Source organism: Xiphophorus maculatus, chromosome 3 (assembly GCF_002775205.1).
Source record: "Xiphophorus maculatus strain JP 163 A chromosome 3, X_maculatus-5.0-male, whole genome shotgun sequence".
Classification (NCBI taxonomy): Eukaryota; Metazoa; Chordata; class Actinopteri; order Cyprinodontiformes; family Poeciliidae; genus Xiphophorus; species Xiphophorus maculatus.
This window is the reverse complement of record NC_036445.1, coordinates 18,024,670-18,050,158: the sequence shown is the minus strand read 5'-3', so window position 1 is coordinate 18,050,158 and position 25,489 is coordinate 18,024,670. Positions and strand designations below refer to the sequence as shown.

At 38.9% G+C, this 25,489-nt stretch overlaps 1 protein-coding gene across 2 annotated transcripts; it reads right to left on the bottom strand.

Moving 5' to 3' along the window:
- Positions 1–4,790: 4,790 nt before the first annotated feature.
- Positions 4,791–24,628, bottom strand: adar (adenosine deaminase, RNA specific). 2 transcript variants are annotated; one of them, XM_005814328.3, is made up of 16 exons: positions 24,517–24,628; positions 18,755–20,471; positions 18,147–18,451; positions 17,208–17,403; positions 16,881–17,077; positions 16,351–16,486; positions 15,116–15,354; positions 14,803–14,959; positions 13,429–13,597; positions 13,136–13,229; positions 12,892–13,008; positions 12,665–12,792; positions 11,254–11,436; positions 11,022–11,134; positions 9,336–9,463; positions 4,791–8,418 (listed from the first exon to the last, which is right to left on the bottom strand). In XM_005814328.3, the coding sequence occupies exons 2-16, from the start codon at positions 20,345–20,347 to the stop codon at positions 8,094–8,096; spliced, it is 4,080 nt and encodes a 1,359-aa protein (XP_005814385.2). In that variant the 5' UTR covers positions 20,348–20,471; positions 24,517–24,628; the 3' UTR covers positions 4,791–8,093. The 2 variants fall into 2 exon arrangements, with proteins under 2 accessions (XP_005814385.2, XP_023186505.1); XM_023330737.1 differs by lacking the exon at positions 24,517–24,628 and adding an exon at positions 21,444–21,853.
- Positions 24,629–25,489: the final 861 nt, after the last annotated feature.

Here is a 25,489-nt window from a genome sequence, read left to right as displayed (position 1 = left end):
ACTTATCATTTCAAAAATATTCCGGTTTATTCAAATGTGCTTGTATTTCAGCCTGCAGTTGATCAGTAGCTTGCTAGATTTGAACAACTTGCACCTACAGCTCACCCACAGGAGGGATGTGATTAAGATCCCATATTACAGGAATGGGACTGAAAACCTCTAATGGCTTTATACTGCAGGTAAGTGATAACCAGGTGATCTGTATCTGACCTCACATCTTAATATCACAATGTTTTAAATCTTTAAAGCATCTCAGAAGACAACTGTAACGTGTCAGCTGAAAGAAGTTATGCAAGCTTGGTGCTTGTGTGCTTCAGAGATGACTGCAGCCTCCCTGAGTCAGCTGTGTCTTATCTCCAAGTCAAATGCCACTGCCTGTTTGTCATTTTGTGATGTTTTTTCTGAAAGAAAAGATTTCATTATGCTGTAAAAACGGAGTCCAAGCTACTTTGCAAGAATTGTGTCCTGACCAAATTAACATTTTATGTTGTTCTAAAAGTAGACTAAGACTGTTGCACGTCACATCATAGAAACACTAGTTGCTGTTCTGCCATACATCTTACACATGAATATGATTTAAAAACATTTAAAACATCCTGTTCGGCCTATTTGTTATAGACCAAAAAGCACAGATGGGGATAAAAGTGAAGAGCAGGTTGCTGACTGCAATTAAATGTCTGCTCTCTTGCACTTTAATAAAATCTGTGTCTGTCAGTGAGGGAGGATTTTCCTCATTACCAAACTGTTCTCTTAGGCGTCCTGACATCAGGCTCCACAGAAGCCACTTTCTGTTGCCTAACCTGATAAAGAACCAAATATATATTCCCAATTAACAAAGCACTGTGGCTCTTACCCATCAACTGCTCCAGTTGATCTGATGGATCTCCGGATAGCTGCTCAGTCTCACAGGTAGCAAAAACAGAAAGTGCAATTGATGAAGCAGTCCTAAGTTGCTCGAACTCAAACTTTAGAACATGTATCAGGCTCCTCATTAGCAGAGTGAGATTACTCATTGCTACAGAAGTTCAATTTGTCTGTAATTATATAAATAAATGGAACGAGCTGGTGTCTTTCCCCTTAATTTTCCAAGGTTGTTGATGTTTCTGGTCTCCAGGCAGAAAAGCAGACAGTCGCAGTTTGTGCATTATGAGCATATAAATAAAACCATTCAAAGGAGCAACATTTTGCCAGATTTACCGTTGTGGTAAATATGCTCCTTGGTTGCACATATTTTACTTCTTGATGGGTGCAGAGGTGGTTTCCTATGTTGACATCTTTCATGTTGCATATTAAAATTTTATTAATGGATTTTAGATACAAACCTGAATTTATTAGTTTGATATATTGCAATTTCACATGATGCAAAAAGTTACTACACTTTAAATTAAAGATAATATACCAACAGGACATTTCCCTTAGATTACACATCTATGCTAAGAAAACTATGGTTTATGTTGCATCACTTTTGTATTACAGCAAAAAACCACACAGGTTCCACATGTGATTACATTAAGTGGCAAAATATATCTGTAACAAAGCAAAACATTTTATATGTAGAGTTGTTGCCATATGTTTCATGTTATCTAAAGCATCTGTGTGAACTAAAAGGTTTTCTATTACTACATCTCATAGTACCTAATTGAAACATATGTGACGTTTTTCCCACATATTTAATGTGAAGTAAAAATTACAACTTGTGAAAAGTTTTCCTGCATGCGAATGATTCATAATTTGATTTCCACATGTCAAACGCATGTAAAAATCTTCCACATGTGGAACCAATGTTTGGGAATTACTTGTTAAAAATGACAAAAAAGCAGAAAAACAGCAGATTGTGAGTCTTCCTCATACCAAAGTTTCAAGACAAGTAACTAACTTTGTGAGCGCTGAAGGGGAAATGAGGCTTCTATTGTTAAAGTGCTTTGAGTGGACAGTATGACTTGAAAAGTGATATATATCCATTTACAATCTCACTTGCAACTATGGATAAAATGTGTAATCTGATTTCTCTCACACTTTACACCATCAAAGTATTCCTAAACCACATGCTTTCCATGTAGAGGACAAGTGTTTTATGTATCTGGCATTCAAATTTAACATGTAATAGTTCATGTGTCTAATCACAATGGATTTTGCACACTTGTGTATTGTTTTGATGAGAGAAATGAAAGTTGGTGATGCAACTACTAAACTATTGCTAAGAAACTAATGATGCATTCAGTATTTTTTATTTTACTTTGCCATACATTAATGATTTATAAATTAAGAATAATAGTCTAACGTTATCTGTCGATATTTCACCACTCTGATGCTCCATCCATTTACACCTTTGATTGTCAGTGTCTTATCCTTTTAATCTTGGGTTGTCAAACTCTCCTTCTCCACACTCAGCCTGAGCCTATTCCCTGCTTCCCAACTCTCATTTATTTCCATTGGAGAGCATCGATTGGCTTATTTAAGCCCTTCGCTTTGGACTAATATTTCACCTCTCATCACTTCACTCAACTCATCCATCCTTTTTCTCATCGTTCTTGACTCCCTCTCCCTTCATCATCAGTCCCGCTCTTCAAACAATTGACTGCAGAGACAGTATGAGTCCAACTTGATGGGTTGAGTCCCTGATTGGAACGGGCCCTTGGCACAGCATGGATCATCTAAACAGCACAAACATGCATTTATGAGTATTTGACAGCTTTTACTGAGCCAACCTCAGACGAGCCTTTGTGAATGATTGGGTGTAGATTTAAAATGTCTTTTCACGGCAGTTGATAGGACTACATTTATCAGCTCTGGTCTTCGGGAAAAATTGTCCAAGTGCTTTCAAACTCATTTGGATTTCCTTCTGCAACAAGCAAATGGAAAGAAAATCTTTCTAAATAAATTATCAAATTTAAAAAATGCATCCGTGGGAAGTTTATGATGGACTAACTTTTAACCTATTTGTAATAGGATAACGATTCCAACATAGTAAACATCTTCGCGACACATGAATTAAAAACCACTGAACACACACATTTAATTATCTGCCAAAGTGGTTGCTACATAGCAAATATTAAACAACTCATCATAAACACTCCCACAATGTTCGAAGCAGAGGCTCATGGGAGTTTTAAATTGGTGGAAAGCCACTGTCTTGCCTTGAACAAGTGGAGATCGGTTTTCAGCCCTATTTAGTTATTTTTCATTATTTCCATCCCCATCTGTAGCATTTACCACTTTTGAAATGCTACATTTTCAACTTCCTGTAGCCGCTAGCCTCTGCTGCCTTGCTAGATTTTTACCCAAATAGGAACAATACTGTGCCTAGCAAAAGTAATCATACTGCTTGAAATTTTTCAAACACTAACTATGGTAAGGACAACAAACAATACCTGTTTTTCAACATTTGAAACAAATGAATATCAGAAAACTTATGCATTTGAATTCAGACCCTTGACTCTGATAAGAAAATACAGTGCAACCAATTGCTTTGAGATTTTTGAAGAGTGGAAATCCCCAGAAGTCCCTCATTAGTTTATAATTTGGATATTTCATTATGTTGGTACTTTACATATGGATTCCTTTCACTCCAAACCTGTTTTTATGCACTTTTATGTCAAATGGGTCTTGGTTCTTCTGATACATTCTTAGCAGTACACAACAGATTTCTCTCAAATTAAACTTGTTTCTAAAATACAAAAAATATAACAATCTGTTATCCATCTGTTAACAATCTGTTATCCACCATTAGTGGAAAGCAAATATCGCTATACATTCAGAGATGTAGGATTTTAAATGGCCATAAAGACACATGAATGTACAAGCTGATCAAATCTAAACTTATAAAATGATTTTCTACTCCGGAATGTTGCTCAATCTGCACTGTGAGTGTAATGGTTGCCTGTGGCTCACATGGTGAAACCCAGGGGCTTCATGCGTGAACATATCTCCACCTGCTGATCCTTTAGAGCATTGTACTGAGATTTAGACTTGTTACGAGTGAGAAAAACCTTTAGCTCACACACTTTCCTTGAACTCCTGGAGAAACTTTGGGTGAGCCAAAGTTAGTTCTCAGGGTTTTCATGCTTAAGTGAGCAATTCTTAGAGTGCTGCAAAAAAAAAATACTTGCCCACTTACAGATTTCTTCTTTCATTCTAAATCAAACAATTTTTAATACCAGGCAAAAAATTACCTTAGTATATGGAAGAAGAATTTTTCCAGAGTATTCCACTCATCCAGCCAACCTGGATTTCTAACTGTTGGATGGTGAAACGTCTTCAAGAAACAAAACATACAGTTACCTTCTACTTAAGCACTTAGGACTGTCATGCTTTAGGAATTTTGGCTCACTGCTTATGGAAAAATTGAAAGCGCCTTAGTTAAATTTAAACCCAGACTTTGACAAGGCCGTACTGAAAGCTTTTAGTTTTCTTTTGAAGTCAGTCAGATGTGGAGTTGCTGCTGTGCTTTGGATCACTGTCTGGCTGCATAAGTCAAGTATTCTTGAGGCTAAGCTCACAAACTATTTTCTGCTTCCTCAGTCCCTGGATAGCAAATAATGAAAACAAGATTTGAAAGCTGCTTTTTGTGTCTGCTCCGACATTGAAATCTGATTATTCAAAATGTCTGCCTTCAAACGAGTCTTCTAAACCAGTTCAACACCTTCATGCACTTTAGACATTTCAACAGTTTACATATCAAAATAAATGAGACAGATTGCCATTTTTATTATCTCAATTTCCCAAAGTCCATTGTTAAAAAGAAAGATATAATTCACTTGAATCTAAAAGAAAATCATGAAAACAAAATGTAAAAAGCCATTTTATTTTATTTTTAGAAAATATATACATTAAAAACACAAATACATACACACACACAGACATACTGTGTGTACAACAATCAAACTCCAAGCATCTATTGTTGCATACAGTGGGATCCAGAGGTCTGAGTCCAATACAAAGACCTATAGCATCTGACATCAAAACTACTCAGATTTCTATTTCTTACGTATTCTTGAAATGATTTTTATTTTACATAAATAGCATTGCTACATTGTGTTTAATTCACAAGTTATAGTCCCTCAGTTACAGCTGAAATATAAGAACTTAATTAAATGTTGCAAAAAAAAAGGTGCTCTCTGTTCTAAAACAGCAACTTAAAGCTTAAGATAATTAAAAACAAGAGAAAAATCTAATAGTTCTGTAGAGGCAGCAGACCAACACAAAACAGCCTGAAGTATCACTTAGTGCTTGCATAGCTCTTCCTTTCTGGAAAAAAAAGAAAACCTCCAAGGCATATCTGCATATGAATATTAGTTAAAGCAAATACTGAATAATCTGAGTAACAAATTAAACGAGGTCCTGACACCAGACTCAGGCTTCTGAAACCCACTGCATGTCTGTGTACTCATGTATTTGTGTACAGCTCATGTATATATTGCATCAGCAGTTTTATTTAAGAAAACAGCGCCCCTTACAGACAGCCACGTTTCCGACTTTGCAGTCCTCCTGAGAGTCAAGCTTCAAGATCTAACCGCTTCCCATGCAGAAGCTAAAAGCAACATTTGAGGCTTTCAAAAACATTACGAGAGAACAATAATTACAGATTTAGAAAAAAAAAAAAATTAAAAATAGAAAGACTCAAACCACATAAACCAGAGAAACAGTGATACTGTACTTGTTTCAGACTGAGACATGGTAGTTTCTCCATAAATGTTTGAAGGACAGATGAGACCAATCAAAGGTTTTTACCTAAACTTTGGAAATTAAAACTATAAAGACAAGATGTCAAAGGATGTGGAGGGAACTAACAATCTGGTAGAAATCAGATCAGCAAAAAAAACAAAAACAAAACAACAACACAGAAGCTTCAACCACGATCTTAAAGTGTCTGATAAAACTTGATCCTATGTACAGTTAAAGTTTGGGGACTGTACTGTAAGTTTTAAACAAGGATTTCTCTCCTTTAAACCAAATTAACTCAATGCATTGTTCAAATCAAATATAACTAAAATAATAAAACCTCAGCAACTCAGCCTTAAAGGGAGATTAATGTAAATATATATTTACAAAGAACAATCTTTGTTTGTGCCGGTCAGAGCCAATGCAATGTATTTAGGTTTATACAGTGACTGAAAACATGAAAATACAAAGACGACCCTGCTGTCAGTTTGCGGAGGCTTCTTAGGCCTTTAAAATGAAGAAAAACACTTAACTATAAAATTATCTTTAGAAGTCAAACATTTGACTTTAAAAATAGGGAATTATATTCTGCAAACCACCATTTTATATTCCCAACACAAAATTATACTGTACCTTTATCTCCATACTCACTGACTGTCACATGAATGATCAATGTAGGAAAAGCAGTTTTAAAGTAAATCTTCAACTTAATTAACGTAGAGTGTGCAGCAGGGTGAGCTACCAGTCCTAAGTTGGCATCTGATCTCAAAGGAACCACATCTTCCAACTGGGAATGCACCGAGAAACTGACTTCTGTACTAAAACCAGTTGAGTCAGGCCTTCCTACTCACACTCTTCTGTGGGCACACCATCACTGAGTGGGAAAATACCTACCATCAGTAATGTATTTAAAATAATTTCAGAAAAAAAAATAAAAAGATGCAAGGAGCTATTTGAAAGGAATCATTGAGATACTTTCAACACGTTCAAAGTTGCTCTGTTTTATTGTTTAGGTCTCTCAACCTTTCTCAACAGAACATACCACATTTGGAAACAGCTGGGTTTTGGAAACATTAAATATGTGGTAAGGATGAACATTTTCTTGGAAATCTATATGAAACATATTATTTTTGTTAAGCCAGTCACACTTTGTCTTTTGTGGCAAAATCTACTTGGGAAAGATTCTACTGTATTTGTCTTGATTAATTTTGTTTTTGTCTTATGTTGCTATAAAACAGGGTTTTATGTCAGTAAAGCCCTGCTTTATAGTGACAGTTATCTCCCAGATTGGTGTGATGTCCCAAATATAAATAACTAACAACCCCCTAAAAGAGTTTTTTTTTCTTACATCAGATGTTACCAGTCGTAAAAGATATCTGTATCAGTAGGTCAAAGCATTATAAAACCTGCACATCGTAAATTGACAAATTCTCATTGCAGATGAGTTGAGAGGATCACTTTTTCCTTAAACCTTTCCCAAAAGCCGCTTCTAAGCCACATTATTGCCGAACTTTAGCCAGAGCAAATCAGTAACTTTAATTTAACCATCCCTAGGTCTTCAGAGACGGGGTCATTTGGACCAAACAGGTTTTTTACTCTGTGCACCTTATGACTCTGCGCTGGATTGCACTTACCCAGAGTGAACTTTTCCGAGGTTTTCTTTGTTTGGTTTCGGGAACTGATGGTCTAACGGGACAACCCTCCGCATCCCTCTGCCACCATCACATTTGCCGCGCTACTCCTGAGCAACGCGCCAAGATCGCGGGAGGGTTAATGCAAGACCATTATGCTGTTTTCTTTGTTTTACCTTAACTGCAACAATGCAGAGTGACAGTAGGCCAGATTTACTTTGTTTCTTTTGTTGCAAATGGTAATAATAAAACAATTTATTAAGCAGAAATAATCTTGGTCCAGATTGTTTTGCAGTTTCCACTTAAAGCAACAGAAAGCATATTTTACAAACCAGCTCCAACAATACAAAAAGAAAACATAATATGGTCTGCACTCCAACAACAGAACAATTAACATTACAGGTCTGGAACATAATGCAAAGAACTGCGCACAAACTGCTGAAGTTGAGCCGTGCAGCGCCGACAAAGATGGAGACTGACTGCAGAAAGTTCTTCTTGCATGTAGTGTTTACAGTGGTCTGTACAGCCCCTGGACCTCTACCCAGTTCTGTCCTATCAACTGTGACCTCATTCATACTTCAGGCTTTACCCTTGACTCGTCCCGTCCCTTCCCATCAATCTCACTGCAGCCTTCAACCATGTTCCGTCAGAAGACACAGTTCTGGCCACTGGCTTTGTGCTGTTTGATTGTACTTTTACTTTATTATGTCTCCATTCCCCGCCCCCTCCCCTTAATCTACCCTTTCTTTCCATTTCCCCACAGATGAATAAGATTTTTGAAGTTAAGCCCCCTGCATGGATCTACGCCTCCGCCTGCTTGTACTCCACTAGCCCTCCGTTTTTACTGTTCCCAACTCCCAGAGGGATGCTCACACCATTGTTTCTGTTTCCCTCTGACTCCTCAAAGCTCTTCTCCTCCAGCGGCTTGCCAATCCAGGCTCCGTAGCCGTGGATGCAGAGAGCTTCAAAGAACTGCTGCTTGGCAAGTTGGAAGGGCAAGGCCGACGTCTTGGCCTGAGCATAGGAGGGCAGAGAGAGGAGGTCTGTGCGGCCGCATCTCTGGCACAGAGAGCGAAACAGGCAGAACAGGTTGGACTTGGACACGCGGGACATGGCCTGTTTGTTCCTGAAGGGAGAAACATTTGAGGATTCTTTAGCTTTGTACTGATGAAAAAAAAAATAAGAGAGACATGGTGGTTGTGGAAAAACACCATTTTTTTTTTAACTAAAACTACACATGATGTTTTTTTTTATTAAGATGACTAAAGCAAAGAAAGTCATACAGGTATATGACGTAAATACCAAAATAAATAAAAATGTTGCACCGTGTAACTGATTTAAAGCAGTTATTATTTTGAATGTATGAATCCAGGGTAGCTTCTAACAAACTATTGCTTTCTGATAATCATGTAAACAATAAATAATGAATTTTTGGATAAATGTAAAAAACTAAATATTGGTTTGCTTAAGCAACATTATGAATGAGAAATAAATTAAAATGCATTCTAGCATGAGATACTAATCCCAGTAATGCCACACGATGGTGGTGGTATCATGATTTTTCTAATTTTTACTGTAAGTGGGCAATGTTAAACAAATATCCATAAAAATCTTAATAATACCAGTGACTTTTACACGTAAATAAAGAGAACATGTTTGGGAGATTAGTATAAGAACGAACACATAGTTATTTCTACCATAGCAGCTATTTAAAGTACAGAGGGAATGGGCAATGATTATATTATTTCATAGGTTATTGTGGTAAGACAGTAATCTATGTTAATGTCTTATTAGTCATCCCACACTATTTATTACAATCTTTAAATGAGGTTTGCAAAATCCTAAAACAGAATGGGAATGTAGGAACCCAACTACACTCCTGAATGTAACTGGCCCAGAGAATGATTCTGCTTTCATGATGCTCTGATTGTAAGCAGTGATAGATTTAGCTTTTATCTAAAGAAAAAAGAACAAGGGAGGCTACGGGACAGTGAAGCACCAGGTGTGTACAGCAATCAGGAGAGGTAACTGTGTGACACATACCCATCTAGCTTCCCTTTAGTCCCATCCAGCACCTCTACGTTGTGCTGGTCTGGAAAGCTCCAGTTCACGCTGGACTCCTTGGTCTTGCCTGTATGCCTGGTGGAGTCGTACACACTCACTCTGCCCACCTTTAATTCAACAGTGAGATAAAAAAGGTCTGTATGTAAACATTTAAAGCAAGTTAGGAATTTCTAAAACTAATTCTTAGCCTATTTTGTAGGGATCCACTTCTTTCACTTCCAATAATGATATTTGAGGTTTGGTATCTGCTGATACCAGTCCAATACAGAAAAGCAGTGCAGAATTAACTTAAAATGCTTCCTTTTTTTTAAACACAGACATACATGCATTGAACTACAAATGTATTTGATAACTCTAAATCAGCACAGTGTACTAAAATACAACAATAGCTTGACAAGCTTGGTCAGACATGAAGAAACAACACAACTTGAATTTATTAATCCATTCTACCATCACAAACATAAACATGCTAAGCACCGCTGGGAGCTCTCAGCTTTTCTTCTCTAGGTGGCTCTAGTGAGAAACAATGGATGAACATGAGCAAAAGCCCCCCAGGGCATAGTGAGCCGAAGAGGAAAGTGTCAGAGATGATTGGTGGAGATTGTGTTAGGAGGAATGGTCAGAAATCCCTCAGTGTGCATCTTCCAGCCTTATGAAATGTTACAGGAGAGGATGAAATTTTCTGCTATTGGCAAAAAGCAGAATAAACTAAACTAAAACGTTAAAAAATCATTCAGAGTTGAACTTTAACTGACCTGAGACGTGTCCATTGTTTCCAGTTCAGTCTCATATTTGACATTCTAAATACACAGCGTGTTTTTCCTGACCTTTTTGAGAGGCAAGTTAAAATCTGTTTTCGTTTCATTCATAAATCCCATCTAGCTGCACTTTCTTTGGATTATCAAATTTGTTTACAATATTTTTATGTTTACTTTGAGTTTACGACAGAAAAAAATGCTCATAAAGCACTTAGTCTTCTTTCTGGAAAAAAGACTAAAAAGATTTTAATTTAATTTCTAAAAATTTAATTATATTTATTTTCGTCACACTGAAGAGGGCATTCAACAGATAATTCAGACTTTAAAGGACAAAACCTTCTTCACATCTTCTTCTGTGGGATGCGAACAAATAAAAAATATTTTGTATAACTACTAACAGTAAACATTGATGAACAGCATTCATTCAAAAATGTAAAAAGAAATGTTTTAATGTATCTTTCCCTCAACTATTGAATAAATGCACTAAAATTAAAAAATATATATTTTTTTCTCTCTAGGATTACACCACAGCAATAAAATATTCATTTATTTTGCTTTAAAAAATCCAGGTGTGCCAATAAATGTGGAGTGATAGTTAATTGTTAATAGTGGTGCCCATTAGACCTTAATTGATATGTATGACAGGCTTAGCAAACAGAAGGATACAAGCGATGAGTTTAACTGCCAGTTACTGGATTTTGGACTTTTTTCCTGGCAGCACAACAGGAACCCTTCTGCTTTTTGTTAATTGATGGATGAGTCCCATTTACATACGACGAACAATGAAAAACAGCTGTGAAGGCACAAATAGGATGCTGGCAGCTTAATGAATCAATTTAGTGAGAATGACCTCCATGTTTCTGATTTATGTCCATGTCCTGACTTTGAGAACAACTTGGATACTCACTTCAGGGTGGTTCAGGGTGAAGGGAGGAGGGAGATTCTGGGAGAAGGCTTCGCCATCCCTGGCCAGCCGGCAGCAGACCGCACGTGTCAGGTGACCATGGCTGTACAGATAGCCTGTCATGATCGAAGACATAAATCGGTCAGAGTGGGAGTAATCTGATTGACTGTTAAATCTTATAAATAGTTGTCTGAGATGGTGACAATTGACGCAGCAATCCAGCAGCATGATTTACCCAGGGTGATGGACTTTAAGTAGATAGGGTGCAAGAAATGAGAGAGTAGTGCCCCCTGCAGGCCCAGCACGTTCCAGCGCAGAATCTTATCACTGCAGCTCATGGTCCGAAGCCTTTCACCATGCTGGATGCCATCCCAGGTGGGGACAATGGCACTCGACTCCACTGGGATGGTCCCCTCACCTGCAAACAACAAGAGAGAAGCTGTATCTCCTCCAAACAAACCAGAAGCAGGACTTTGATATGAAAAAAATGTCTTACAGTAGATATGAAAGGGCTATAACTGCATGTTTTTGTGATGTTAAAATTGAGACCTGGATCAATTTTTCCACCTTTAATTTGACAAATGACCTGTACAACTGAAGTCAAACACAAACTGTAATCTTCTCAAGGTAAAACAAAAAGTAAAAACCTCAGCTAACGTGACAGCATAAATTTAAACAGCCCCTGTGTTCAGAATAATCCAAAATAAACTTCAGCTGCTCTAGAGGGTTTTTCTGACATTTACTTTGTTGCACCTCTGAGAAAATGCTGTGATCTGGAAAGAGCCTCTTAAGCATCACAGGGATTTTAATGTCAAAAAGCGTCAGTCAGGAGAAAGTAATAACAGAATTTCCAAAGCATAATATATAACACTGAACAAACTTAATGCAGTCATGAAGAAGAAAACATATGGGTAACAATTAAATTGCCAGGAGCTGGACATCCAACCAAAACTGATGAAAAACTGCATTTCTGTGAAAAACATGTAATTGTAACCACATGTAACTGTAACCATGTAACCACAACAATATGGAAGATCTCTTTGAAACTAAAACAGTCTTTGCAGACTAAATTCTGCAAAGATATATGGGAAATGTAGTATGATCTGATTAAACAAAGATAAAACATTTCGGCTATGATTCCAAAAAAAGTATGTTTGGCACAAAAACAACACTTCATCTGCAAAACAGCACACAACCACCAGTGAATCATGGTAGGGGAAAGAATCGTGCTTCATGGCCGATTTTCTGCAGCTAGAGCTAGAACCTGTAGTAAAGGTGAAACGAATAATGAAAAGTTTTAAAAAACAACTCAAGGTCCAAACCTTCAGTATTGGAAGTTGAAAATGGACTTCGTCCTTCAGCAGAAAATCTAATTTAAAAAATGGCTACATCAGAATAACATTGAATATTTGGAACAGAACACCAAGGTGAGGTCTTATTGTGAGTGAAACCTGTAGAGTGATGAATATTGCAAAGCCGAGACATACCACACCAATAGAGGTCTACCCAAACAGGGAGTATTCAGGAATTATTTCTATTGAACTCATTTGTAACGCCACAAAAACCTGGTAAGTTAACTAAAGCAGACCTTTTCTGTCCACTGTAGCTTTCCACATAGGCTGTTTCATTTTACATTTTTGTCTCACCATTCTCCACTTTAGTACGAAGCTTGCCCTGCTTTGCATTCTCAAAAAGCGGCTTGTGGCCCTCGATTTCATCTCCTGCCTCACTGCATGACTTATCGAACAGAGCTCCGTCCCCACAAGGTGCCGTGCTGTGGAAGAAAGGACAGAAAAAACATAAATCAAAGTAAGAGGCATTCAGAATGAAACACAAATGTGCCAGACTAAAAGGCTTTGGAAGATTTCCCAACCTGATGTAGAGGTGAAAGGTAATGTCAGGTTTGATCTTGAGTTTGTTCTCCTCTGCGGGCTCAAAAATGCTGTCGTCTGCTCCATCATAGTGCTTGAGCAGCTCGCTGTACAGAAACCTGAGAAGAAAGGAGATGGCGGGTTACATCTCAAAATAAAGTCACACAGGCTGGTTCTTGGAGAGGAGAGCGTATTTTTAGAAATGAGGAAGAAACATCAATGAAGAAGCGTGGTATCAATTTCTACCGAATAAATCCTCTCCTGGAGATGATTTCAGCATGGCAGTCATTTACTGTCTCCCCTTTGAGGCTCAGCTCCTCCCCTTTGACACAACGATTTCCTGATAAAAAAAAAAAAACACATTCAGTGTTAACCAACACGACAACCAAACGCCTCTCAGTTCTTCTGTGACCCAGTTCTGTTTTATTTGTTACACTACATTCCTCTAAGCAAAGAAGAAACAGACAAAACAGGTAAAAATGCAGGGACAACACTTTGTTTACATCCAACCCAATGATTGTTATGGGTCAGGGATTTACCAGTTCCAAGGCTGACAACAGTCCCCAGTCCCTCCCCTCTTCTCATGACGATGGTGGCCAGAATCTTCCGTCCCAGAAGGCTGTGCTGGATCCGGGTGGTCAGGGCGTTGAAACGCTGGTGGCTCAACATGGCTATCTGGTCGTGCAAAGTGCTGCCACTTACTGGTAGCTGGAAAGAAAGAAAGAAACTCAACTTTAAACTATAGGTTTTTATACATACGATTCATTTCTTGTGTACTGAAGACACACATAGTCCATTAACCTACTCCAGACAAATTATTTTCAGGCTATTTACACATCTTTGCTTGTCCTGTGCAGAAATCTGTGAATATAATTCACAGATCGCAGACAAAGAGAATGCGATCAGGTAGGCTTAAAGAATGTAGATGCAGCCTTTACTTGAATGGGCCAGATCAGAAAATCTATTTACAGTATGTCAACAGGCATTACATCACTTTTGGTAACCTGTTGGAGGTAAAGGTCTGCTGTTTGGTCATTTCTAGTGGTTCTACTTGAAGATGTAACCGCATTCATATGGTAAGGTTGTGCAATTAACAGTGATTTATTTTTTGCAGATTATGTGATTTTTGAATGTAACTAAGCAGCACACTATTCATCATTAATGAAGGAAAACAAAATTGATCCTAGCCAGACTTAAAGAGTCACAGTTGTGTTGAGCTACCCATTCTCCAGTGATGACTAATCCTTGGCATCCTTCTGATGTTAACTGGGTTATCGGTATGTGCAGTAGCCGAATAAATAACTGCAGAACCAGATTAGTGATAAGCATTCTGAGTCATCAAAACTATTAGCCTCAACTCGCACATTCAACACTAATTATACTATAACATGTTTGTTTCTGAAACAACACTGGTGAAAGTCACTGATAGTATTCTCAGGGCCTCAGAGACAATGGACGTGTCTGCACTTGTCCTGTTGGATCATCTCAGCACCACTTTTTATAAAATCAGTCAAGGCATTCAGCTGCAAAGGCTCAAACATGTAGCGGGGATTATGGGTGGGAATGTATTGCCTGGGAGATTCCAGTGTGTTTATAATAACAAGCTTCAGCTTGTGGAGTAGCACAGGATCCAGTGTTTGGGTCAATTCTCTTTAAAGATGTAAAATTATCAAGTGTGTATAAAGTTTAATTACTAGTGATTAAACTCATCCACATTTATCCATTAAGTGTACTTTTATATCAGATGATAACACTGCACATTCTCATTCTTATAACAGCTTCCAAGTTGAACAATCATAAACTATCCATTAAAAAACAAATGTCCCATGTTGACTCAATATCAACTCCTGTGAAGCTGGAGAATATTTTTTTACTTTTGGGTTAAATAATTCATGTGTCTTAATCATAGGTACCTCAGTTGGGATAAGCTCTCCAGTGCGTGCTGCCCTCTCAGCTTCTCCAATCAAAACCCGCAGAGCCGCGTCTGCTGCTTCCTGCTTTCCCTGTTTCTTGTTGGAGGCACAAACTGGAGGGAACCACCGGCCGCCCAGCTTTGCCTGATAGGTAAACCTGAGCATGGAGTAGAGACAATAAGGAGAACCTTTCAAAGTCCTATAAAGAAATACGTACAGCTAAACCTAGATCTAGGAAACAAAAAACCTACATTCTCTGATTGAATGTTTTTTAAAGCTTTTAATTACTGAAAACAAAAAAGTTTGCTCTTACTTAGGATCATGTGGGGGTCCAGACTGGCTCACCAGGCGGATCTCAGCAGCAAAGCCCCGAGCTCTGGCATATTCCAAAAGACCTGACACAGCGTTGTTGTTCAGGTGATTGATGAGGTCTCCGACCCCTGCCTCATGGGCAGCTTGCAACTCACTCGCAGTTAGAGGAGGCAAAGAAGGACAGGTTGCTCTGAAAGCACCTCCATCTCCTTCAAAGGATGGGCCGAGGGGCAACTGAGGCTGGAAGAAACCAGAGAGAAATGAGGGGCGAGGCAGAGGAGATGTGAAACAGTCAGCAAGGGGAACAGATTTCACCATATCCTTAATAAATACAGTTTTTTTTACAGTGTTTGGCACTGTAATAAAGCAACTATGCCTTATAAAGCAACTATACCACTCAGAGTTTTTCATTTTACCATCTAGAAATTTCAGTGTATTTGACTGTGATTTTATGCAATAGACTCAGAAGAAGTAGTGCATAATTGCAAAGTGGAAGAAAATGAAGCATGATTTTAAAGATCTGAGAAGTGTGGTGTGCATTTACATTAAGTATATATGGTGTAGAAGCCACTACCTCTGCCTCCAGCCATTTTTAGAGGCAGAGATGGTGGCAAACAGGAGTCTCTATGCAAAATCCTGTTTGCATAGAGACATATTCATATTTCTCTATGAGATATGCACATGTAGAGAATTAAGTTTTGTATCATTATTCCTTTAAAATACCGTATGGAAAGTGTCCTATGGAAGATTCTCAGCTTGTCAAAGCAGCTCTGGTTAAATGTTTAGGGATGTTGTCCTGCACAAAGGTGAACCTCAAAACCAGTTTATGGCAACATCTAACTGGTTTTCTCCCAGGATTTTTCTGGATTCAGTTCTATCTGACCTTCCATCAGCTGTGACTACCTCCCACCATCATGTTTCACCTCGTCGATGGAGTGTTCAAAGGGGACGACAAAATTTACTTTTCCACGACACCATTTTTTTTTTACATTTGGCGTGAGGCGAAATGTAAACATGAATTTCCAATTGATTTCCTCTTACCACTTCTAGATTTGCATGAAGCACAACCAATAAATTGTCACATTTTTCCACCAGAGTAGATGCTCTCTATAACTCTTCTTGGGTGCTTCTACAAAAATGCGCATTTAGGTTTGCAGTTGTTCAATTTCCTTTTTAACTTTCCTACAACTTTATGAGAATAATAATATGAGCTCTTTAACGTCCTGCATTTGTTACCTTGCTGACTTGCAGTTTTCCGTCAGCCATTAACTCTTTAACCGCCTCCTCTGCTGCCAGCTGACGTGCTGCCTTCTTACTTGGAGCCGAAGCCTCGGCAAACGTCATGTCTCCAACTTTCACTCTGAACATGAACCTGGAAATAAGACAGAAAGGGTTAAAATGGGGCAATCAAGAACATACAAAACTCCTGTTTGCATCAAAGACTTAAACAAATGAGTTAGACTCACAGTACCTGTATAGCTTATGATACCTTAATTTTGTTATTTTTGTTTGGGTTTTTTTAGGAAGAAAAGGCAGCAAGCAAAGAGAGGATGAAATGTGGCATTCCATCTCAGCTTAAAGGGATGGATTAAACAGAAAAGACAAGATAGATAAAGATGGTATTGTCTTCATCAGGTGACTAACGTGTTAAGAACAGATTTAACAGATGGCTGCTTTTATGAGGCTGAAATGTGTGACTGCAAAAGAAGTTAACCTCCGGACTCGGCAAGAAGATCGGCTTCAAATAGAAATGAAGGAACCAGAACCTTGGGTCATGTGGTGGGCCTGCCTGGCCAGTGTTGATGAATTCGATTGAGTTTCCACTGCGCTGGCTGTACTCCATCAGGACAGACACTGGATTCTTCCCACCAGGCAGAGACCGGGACAGCGGCTGTCGAGATCCTTCCCCTGGTACTTCGACGCTGTTCGACCCGAAGGTTCCCGATATATTTTCAACTGAACCCTGGTGAAGAGACAGGGAAAAAGAACTTCAGGCACAACATTTTAAGGACAGTTTTGAAAATATTTAGTATCCAGAACTCATAACAGATTTATATACAAGAAATTATTTTATCAAAGCAAAAAATTCTCACGCTTGTCTCTGGAAGTATATCCAACATTTGGTCAACAACGGCGGCATTTCCCTCCTCCAGCGGACCTGGTCCTCCCTGAATCTCTCCGATAAGTATGCGCAGCGCGGCGGCTGCAGCATCCTTCTTAGCGACCTTCTTACTGGAAGCTTCTGCAATGGGAAACAGCTTCCCATTCAACATCACCTGCATGCGAAATCTAACCAGAGCAGAAAAAAGAAAAATCACAAACACGTTAGACACCCAAGCTATCGACATGCAGAGTTACAACACATACAGCATTTAAATGCTTTTCCAGACTGGAATGTTAATAATTTTTCAAGATGTTTTCTCAAAATTTGGAGATCAAAATGATCACCTTAATCTGCTTACATAGTAGTTTTATTTATAGTTTCCATAGATCCAAAACCAACAAGTTGCTGATTTTGGCTTCCGGCTTTTTAAACATGGTATTGCATCATTTCACAGTTCTGTTTGTTTGTGGAGTAACTTAGACTAGCTTTGTTTCAAAATCATAACTCTTTTATCTAAGAAAATGGACTGGGATATCATGATAGAGGCTAGTTTAAAAGTGAACAATTTTTCTGACTGAAAAGTATGAACATTTTTCTTTATTTTTCATTCCAGACTATGCAAAAACGCTAAATATATGATTAACTGAAGACACCGGCTCCTATGATGAATAACAATTAAGTTATTTTCATTCTTGGCTGCACTTCTTGGAGGCAGGCTTTCCCTCCAAAGATTTTAAGAGGTACTTCAAAGCTATAAACAAACGTAGGTGCAAACACAAAACTAAAATGATGGATCTCACATTGCTACTGGTGATAACGAGCATCAATCCAGACTTTATTTTTCCAACTCTAACTCAGGCATATCCAAGTAATTAACAAATTATTTTGGGGAAGGCAACGTGATGACTTAAAAGGTCGACTGACTAACCTTGGGTCATGAGAGGGTCCTGACTGGTCAAGGAGCTGGAACTCGCAGTTTTGGCCCAGATACTGGGCATACTCCATTAGGCCACTGACAGGGTTCTTCAGCCTCACTTCCTGTAATTTGGCCCACAGATTTTGAGGAGGTGGTGCAGCCACCGACACAGCGACGGTTCCCACAGCACCGCCCTGCTGTTCTGCCATTTTCTTTGCATCGGTTTCTCGCCGGATTGCATTGAGGTACTCTGGGATTTCATCAGAGGCCCACAGTTGCTCACCAGGAGCTTTGTCCTCACTCAACAATAAAGGTAGCTATTGAAATGAAGAACAGAGGGTTAGGTTTTAGTTCATAAATTTAGTAAAAATTAACTAAAATCTACTACTATGCAAAATTAAACAGCTATGACATAACTTGAAACTTGTTTTAGGAGGGAGAGGCAATGTTTTGCTTTGGCCTCTGACTAATTTTCCACAGGATCAACTTATAAACATTTGTTCCAAATGAAAACTCCAAAACAGATCTTAACCTTTCAACAGAACCTCACTATAGAAACTCTGGAATAATCCTTGAAAGTAGAAATATAACAATATTAAAAAGGATGAATCTTGTCGTACCTCAGTACTTTGACTTTGCTCTGTCAGCAAATCCTCCAACAGTGGCAAAGGCTCAAGTCCTGGTACAGGAGGTAAGGTCGATAGGAAATCGGCGCTTGCAGTATCCTCCTCTTTACAGATTTCCATTCCCATATGACTCCCAAAAATGGAGGCACTCTTTGCAATTTTTAAGCTCCTTTCCATCCTCTCTTTGCGGTGCGCAGAAAGCATCCATTTTGGAGGAGTAACGTCACTATCCCTATTGACTTCACCTTGCTTTGCCAAAGCATAAAGGGTGGGGTTGATCTGCTTGGCATTTTTAAGACCCAGATTTTTGGCTATGACAAGAGCAGTTGCCTCTCCTACATCTAGAAGAAATTGTAAAACCCGCTCTTTGCAGTTTGCCATGATGGGACAATTAGCCTCCTGATGGGTGGAGCTGGTTGTGTTTGGACAATCTTTTTCGTTCTGACTTTCTGCTGCTGACTCGGCTTTTTCAGAGTCAGAAGATTCTGAAGATGAGCTGTAAGAAGAATTCGATTCTGTATCAGAGTTCTCTTCTTTGACCTGCCCCTTGTTTTCCTTTTCTGGGTCGACCTCTGTTTCAGCTGTTTGTGGACGTTCTGGACCAAAACACAGATAGGAAGATGGACTTTTGCTGTCAGGGACGTAATTTCCTTCCGCCCTGTACAAACTCCACAGAGGAGGTAGGACTTCTTGCTTATAAGCTCTTTGTGACCGCTCCAAAGAGTAGAGAGCCTTGTTTACTGTCTTTTTGGGTAAATGAATTTTTTTAGCTAATACTCTAGCAGAGATCCTCTCACCTGACTTCAAAGCAGCCAAAGCTCTGTGCACCTGCTCCTGTATGTCTGGCGTAAAGGTGAGGTTAACTCTTTCGAACCTCGACTCTGTTGAGCTGCTGGGGAAAGGGTATCTGTCAAACCTCTCTCTACCTCGACTAGACTGATCTTGTGGAAGAGACAGATTCTGAAAACGGTCACAGAGAGACTCTGTCTGGGGCCAAAATTGTCTGTTGGATGACTGATTATAGCTGGTTTTGCCTTGAAACTGGTTTTGACTTTGTAATCGAGGGCCCAGGGCCCCTCCAGTTGCTCTTGGACCTGAAGAGTATGGAAAAGTCTGGCTAGGGCTGTAGCCCCCTCGACCTCTAGGACTGCTGCCTGTGTTTGAATATCTAATATAGCCTGATGGTGACTGGTATGTAGGTGACCTGCTGAATGGTGCGCCCCCGCCTCGTTGGCTGGATCTAAACTGTGGCGCCTCGGTGCTCTGTCCTCTTAGAAATTCTGCTTGTTTACAAAGGAAGGAATTTGGAGCTGGGCTGCCACCCTGACCTTGGTTATGTCTGTAGTCAGAAGCAGCAGCCAATCTAGTCTGGCTTGGTACAGGGGGAGCTGATGGGAGCAGAGGAGGTGGCGGCTGAAGGGCCCCTCCAGGATAGTTGTAGTAATTTCGGTTTTGGATCAGATCTGGGTTTTCTCCATGAAAAAATTGGGCCTGAACTGGTCTGTGGTAGTTCTCCTTGGCCTGTGGGTGGGGAGGTGGGCGTCTGTTGAAATGTTCTTTGTAAGGCCCTCCTCTACCTCTGCTCATAGCGCAGGGGTTGAGCTAAAAAGGGGCGCCGGAGCAGCTCTCAGTTCAGCTTAAGGATCACGCCAAGCACTTGGATTCCAACAGAAACACAGAAGATGGAGCCTTGGCTCAGGATGGACACACTCTGAAAGTGAAAAACAAAGTCAGAAGAGACAAATTAACTAGACAAATTAAAAGAAACCGTCACATCAGTGAGCAACTCTTCAGCCTGCTTAAGTGTCCTTGGACAAGTCGGACAACCTATACTCCAAGGACACCACTGTTGTCCTGAAATGCAGCACACAACAGAGTGGATAATCTGAGAAGGTTTAAACATAGACAGTTGAAAAGTATATGCAGAGATTAATCTGTGCTGCATTTATTTTCATATTGTAACACAGTAAGTCAGCAAAGAGACTGCAGAGGGACATGTCATCATTCTGTGTCACGCTGAAAGGTAATCCCGAGGTAAAGGCGAATGGTTTAATAATTCAAAACTGCTTGTAGTAGCTCTTTATTATTTCTAGCATTATAAACTAATGCTGTGGCTTGAAATCTCCCTAATGGAGAGTAAAAGAAACATAACAGATAATCCAGCAACTTTTCATTTTTGAAACAAACAGCGGGGATTATGATCTGAATTTCAAATTACACGGTTCGGATTTTTATAAATATCGATTCTGCGTCCAGTGTCATACCCGACAACACTCAATGATGTCTGCATCAGCCAGCGACAACAAGAGGACACCCAATACTGAGTCAGGTTTCATCGCCTGTGGTGTGGTCAGCACCGAGCCGAGCAGGCCCATAATAATGGAGCACAATGCAGTGTTGGTTCATCAGAGTAACAAGCAGCGACAGGGGGGGTGGCAGCCTGGGAGCCAAACATGGGCTGGAGCTGACTCACTTTGATCCTGATGCAAGGCAACATGTGACAGCCAAAAATACAACTATGTAGTTTTCAGACAGAACATGTCTCTATGCTTACAGCCAGGCCAAATTTGTGAACAAAGAGTGATGAATCAACATCTGCATACTCTACACAGTATGGTTGTAGAAGCACATCAGTCTACGACCAAGGCCTCCCGCTACTAGCACATGTGATTATGAATCTCACCTTCAGATGATCAGAGGAAGAAGGTTAAAAAGACAGTTTGGTCACGTTTAGGCTTGCTGATTTAGAAGTCTTCCAATGCTCAAGTTATTTAAATTTTTTTGACAAAAACAAAAAAAAAAATACAATCCTAAGGTTACAGATAGGAAAAATAAGCGCAGCGCTAGGTAGCTTAAATGAAGAGTGAAACACGCTGGATCATCTCAGTTAGATCAGTAAAGTCCGCAACCTTCCAAAGCCCGCTTATAAATACTGCATGGATGACGGTAATGTTGCACCATGCGCTGCTGAGCTGCTATACACACAACACGAGGAGAAATTGGAAAAAGAAAGGAATAGGGGGCAACGTGGGAGATAGTTAAGTTTCGTTTTTTCTTCTTGGTAAAAGTTAGGTTTCCATTGTGGTCATGTGACCACGCCGGTTTTTCCCCTACGGATATAAACACTGCTCACTCTCAGAGCGACACAGAGGACGATCACCGCTGAGCTCAGGGTCTCACCATAAAATTAAACAATAAGGGGGAAAAGATCGACTCTGATCATGAGGAAGCGCATTCTAAATAACATATTTCACATTCCTACTGGCATGCCTAGGCGTTTTGCCCAACCTTTGCTCTTTTGATTTCCCGAAAGGACGAGTGGTAAACAGCAGAAGATACGAACTTAAATTCAAAAAACGCACATCGGAACACGCTCCTTTTATTTTGAAAATCCAGGTTTCGGTCCGGTCTGGAGAGGCCATTAACACAGAAAGCTCCGGGTCCCTTTCTAACTGCACATCCAATTTTATTACACGTTTTATATAATTACAATAAAAATTAGTATCATCTGCTTATTTATCCTTGTAGATTGATTTTGTCATGAGTGGTAGAAACAGCGAGCCATAATAAACCCTGACGTATAAATAGATTTTACACTTTAAAAAAATTAATACATCACATTTCTGTTTATTTCGGTTCTGATTCATGTTTGGATCAATCTATCGTCCTAAGACAGAGCAGCTGCCCTGATCAAACTTGTCCTTCCCATTTGTGAACAAATAATTTCCTGTCTATGTATTCAAACCATCGCATGTCAGGTTAGCTTTTGTTGTAGATAAGTACTTATTTGTGTAAGTTAGTAGTCAAATACCTGCATGTAACATTGAATTCATGTTCAATTCAAAAACTCTCCCTCTCTTTCCCGATTCAATGGCATGAACCATGACTGATTGTGACTCCTGAGCAAACCAACCAAAAACTCTGAGCAACAAATTGATGATGGACACTATTAACTGAAGGTAGTTAACAGATTTATTTGCAGTAGATCATGAGTAAAAAAAAAAAATCAAAACAAAAAACAGAAAATCATTTTAAATTCTCTGCTGTTAAACCCCCTGTATGAATAGACATTTGGTCTGCAGATATTGTACCACCAAACTATGAAATGATCAAAATAGCAAAGAGGTTAAATGATTAGCACACGTCATGAAAACACTCTGAATGAAAGTGAGATATCCAGGTCAGGTTGCCACTTCCGCATCTGTCCAAAGCTGAGACAGATGATGTTGTCTAAGATATTAGAGGAAGCAAAAATGCAATCCAGATTGCTTTATTTATAAATAAAAAATCTGGTGATGTAGTCAAAGAGGTTTCAGCTTGTAGCCTACTAAAGCTCACAAACCAAAGTGAGTTTTGACTGCAAATAAATTGCTTTCTTATTACTTCAAGAGGTACTGGAGTCTTCACCTAAACCTCAATTTAGGTGAAGACTCAACTGCAGTCCTCAGGGACCGCTGCCCTTCATTTTTAAGATGCGTCTCTGCTCCAGAGCAACTTTTTCAAATGGTTGCATAACCTCGTCTGCATGCCATCAAAAGCTGCACAAGTTTGTTAATCAAGTACTTATTCAAGGCAGAAGGGAAACACATAAAACGCAGGGCAGCAAAGCCTAAAAAAAAGGGTTTGTTGACTTGCCACATCCTCAGCAAAGCTCTGAGGTTAATCTTTTTGTGGTTTCTAATCAATTAAACAAAAGGTTTACCATATCATATCACAAACAGTATTTAATAAAATGTAACACAAGTGTGAAATTATTTTGTCCAAGTTTGACCCGTTCATGTAATACAAGTTTCAAACTGGATCCCATAAAGTTTTCTTATGCCAAATGACAAATGCACCGATTTTTATTGGATTAGGATAAATCTTACACACTGTAGACATCATAGATTAGCAACGTGGTTGCGTCAAAGACAATCATTACACTTACATGCCTTTAAAGCAGGTGCTAGGCTATTTCACTTTTGGGCATTTATGATTGTAATTATCAAGAAACATAATTCATTGGGATATTTCACAGCAACTTAACTGCAATGAATTGAAATGTAATGTTTTTGAACGAAACTGTTAGTTTTAGAATAAGTAAACATAAGAAGAGACGAAATGTGGGGTAATTGACCTGGGACCAATGTAGCTTGGTGTAAATAAACACAAATAACTTTTTCCACATGGAACCTGTAAAATATCTGGATAAACTAACTTACAATCAACGTATGCCGATTTATTAGTTGCTGACAATTTTATTCAAATGCACTGCGGGAATATTTTTATTGGGCAGGGGCGATTCAAATCTAACTTTATTTGTAGTTTGCATGACTTTAAAACTGAATCAAATTTAAATCTGAAATCCAAACGCCATCTCTTAAAAAAACCCCTAACAAATACACACATTATATAACACTAATTTTCCCTTCGATGTTTTCGTGTTGTACTAGACGCTTTTAAGCACTAAGTGTGCATAAAGTTTTCAGTTTAATACTTGAAGGTCACACGCATCTACGTTTAAAATTACTAAGACACAATAAACTGTCTGAATAAGAAAGATGAATAGGTTTTAAATTATGGCAAAAGCTCGCAGCTGCTAAATGAACATCGGTCCTTCTCCAAGCTAACGTTAGCCATCGTGCTAGCTCCGAATTCTGCACCATTTCCGTCCCCCGCCTGCTGCCTGTTCTCTCTTAAATGTTTGGAAACCCCTCAAAGAGCGAACTACTTCTCAACAAGTCATTTGCAAACATAAACCATCTTTCAACAATTACCTGAGCTCCCCTCACTCCTCTCACTGCGGCTTGTTGTTTCAGTGAACTCCGTGACAAAAACAATCAAACAAGCGATGCGCGGAGATGTTCTGGTTTGCATCGGGAGCGAACAGTAACACTGTCGCATGTGAGTGACGTAACTGTACGGAGCAAGGTTCCAATAATTTTCTACTGCGTCCTCAGCAGGCATCTCAGCCCCTCGCGATGCTCCAAGCAATATTAGAAGAATGTGTAGAAATAACAACAACAACAACAATAATAATAATAATAATAATAATAATAATAATAATAATAATAATAATAATAATAATAATATGTGCCTTAAGTTTGATTCTTTGAGCTGTCTTAGATTTTAATTGAAATTTGCAGGAAGCACACATTCTGTAAAAAAAATGTATACAACTTGAGCCACTAACACGCTTTGAAAAGACTAAAAGTGAGACTACCACAAATAAAATTCTTGGGAATTACATATTAATTGATAACATCAACCATATTGCTTAATATTTCCACACACATATAAAACGTGAATCCTTTTGTTTGTCATGATCCAACATCCAACGTGAAAAGCCACAGACACAACAGGGGCATATTTTGTATGCAGCAAAAGAAGTCTGTTGTCCAAGTAAGAAGACTCCTTTTGATGGTTTATTAATCCACTGAGGCAACCCAGAATAACAATACATTCTCACTGTTTTCCTGTACTGCTACTGCTCTGGGTTGAATTTTAGCGCAGCCTGGTGTATGCCAGTCCTTCACCCGCTTATGTACTTTTTAAATATTGAATTATATATTTTTATGATAGATACATATAAAATCAGTATAGAAAGTGTATTCATACTTTTGAAAACCATCTTTTTCTCATATTAAAATCAATGTGAAATTTATATTGATTTCTGCATTCCAATAAAATAATTGACCAGTTCAAGAGATATGTTCTATCCTGCATGCATGACAATCTTCTTCTTCTATA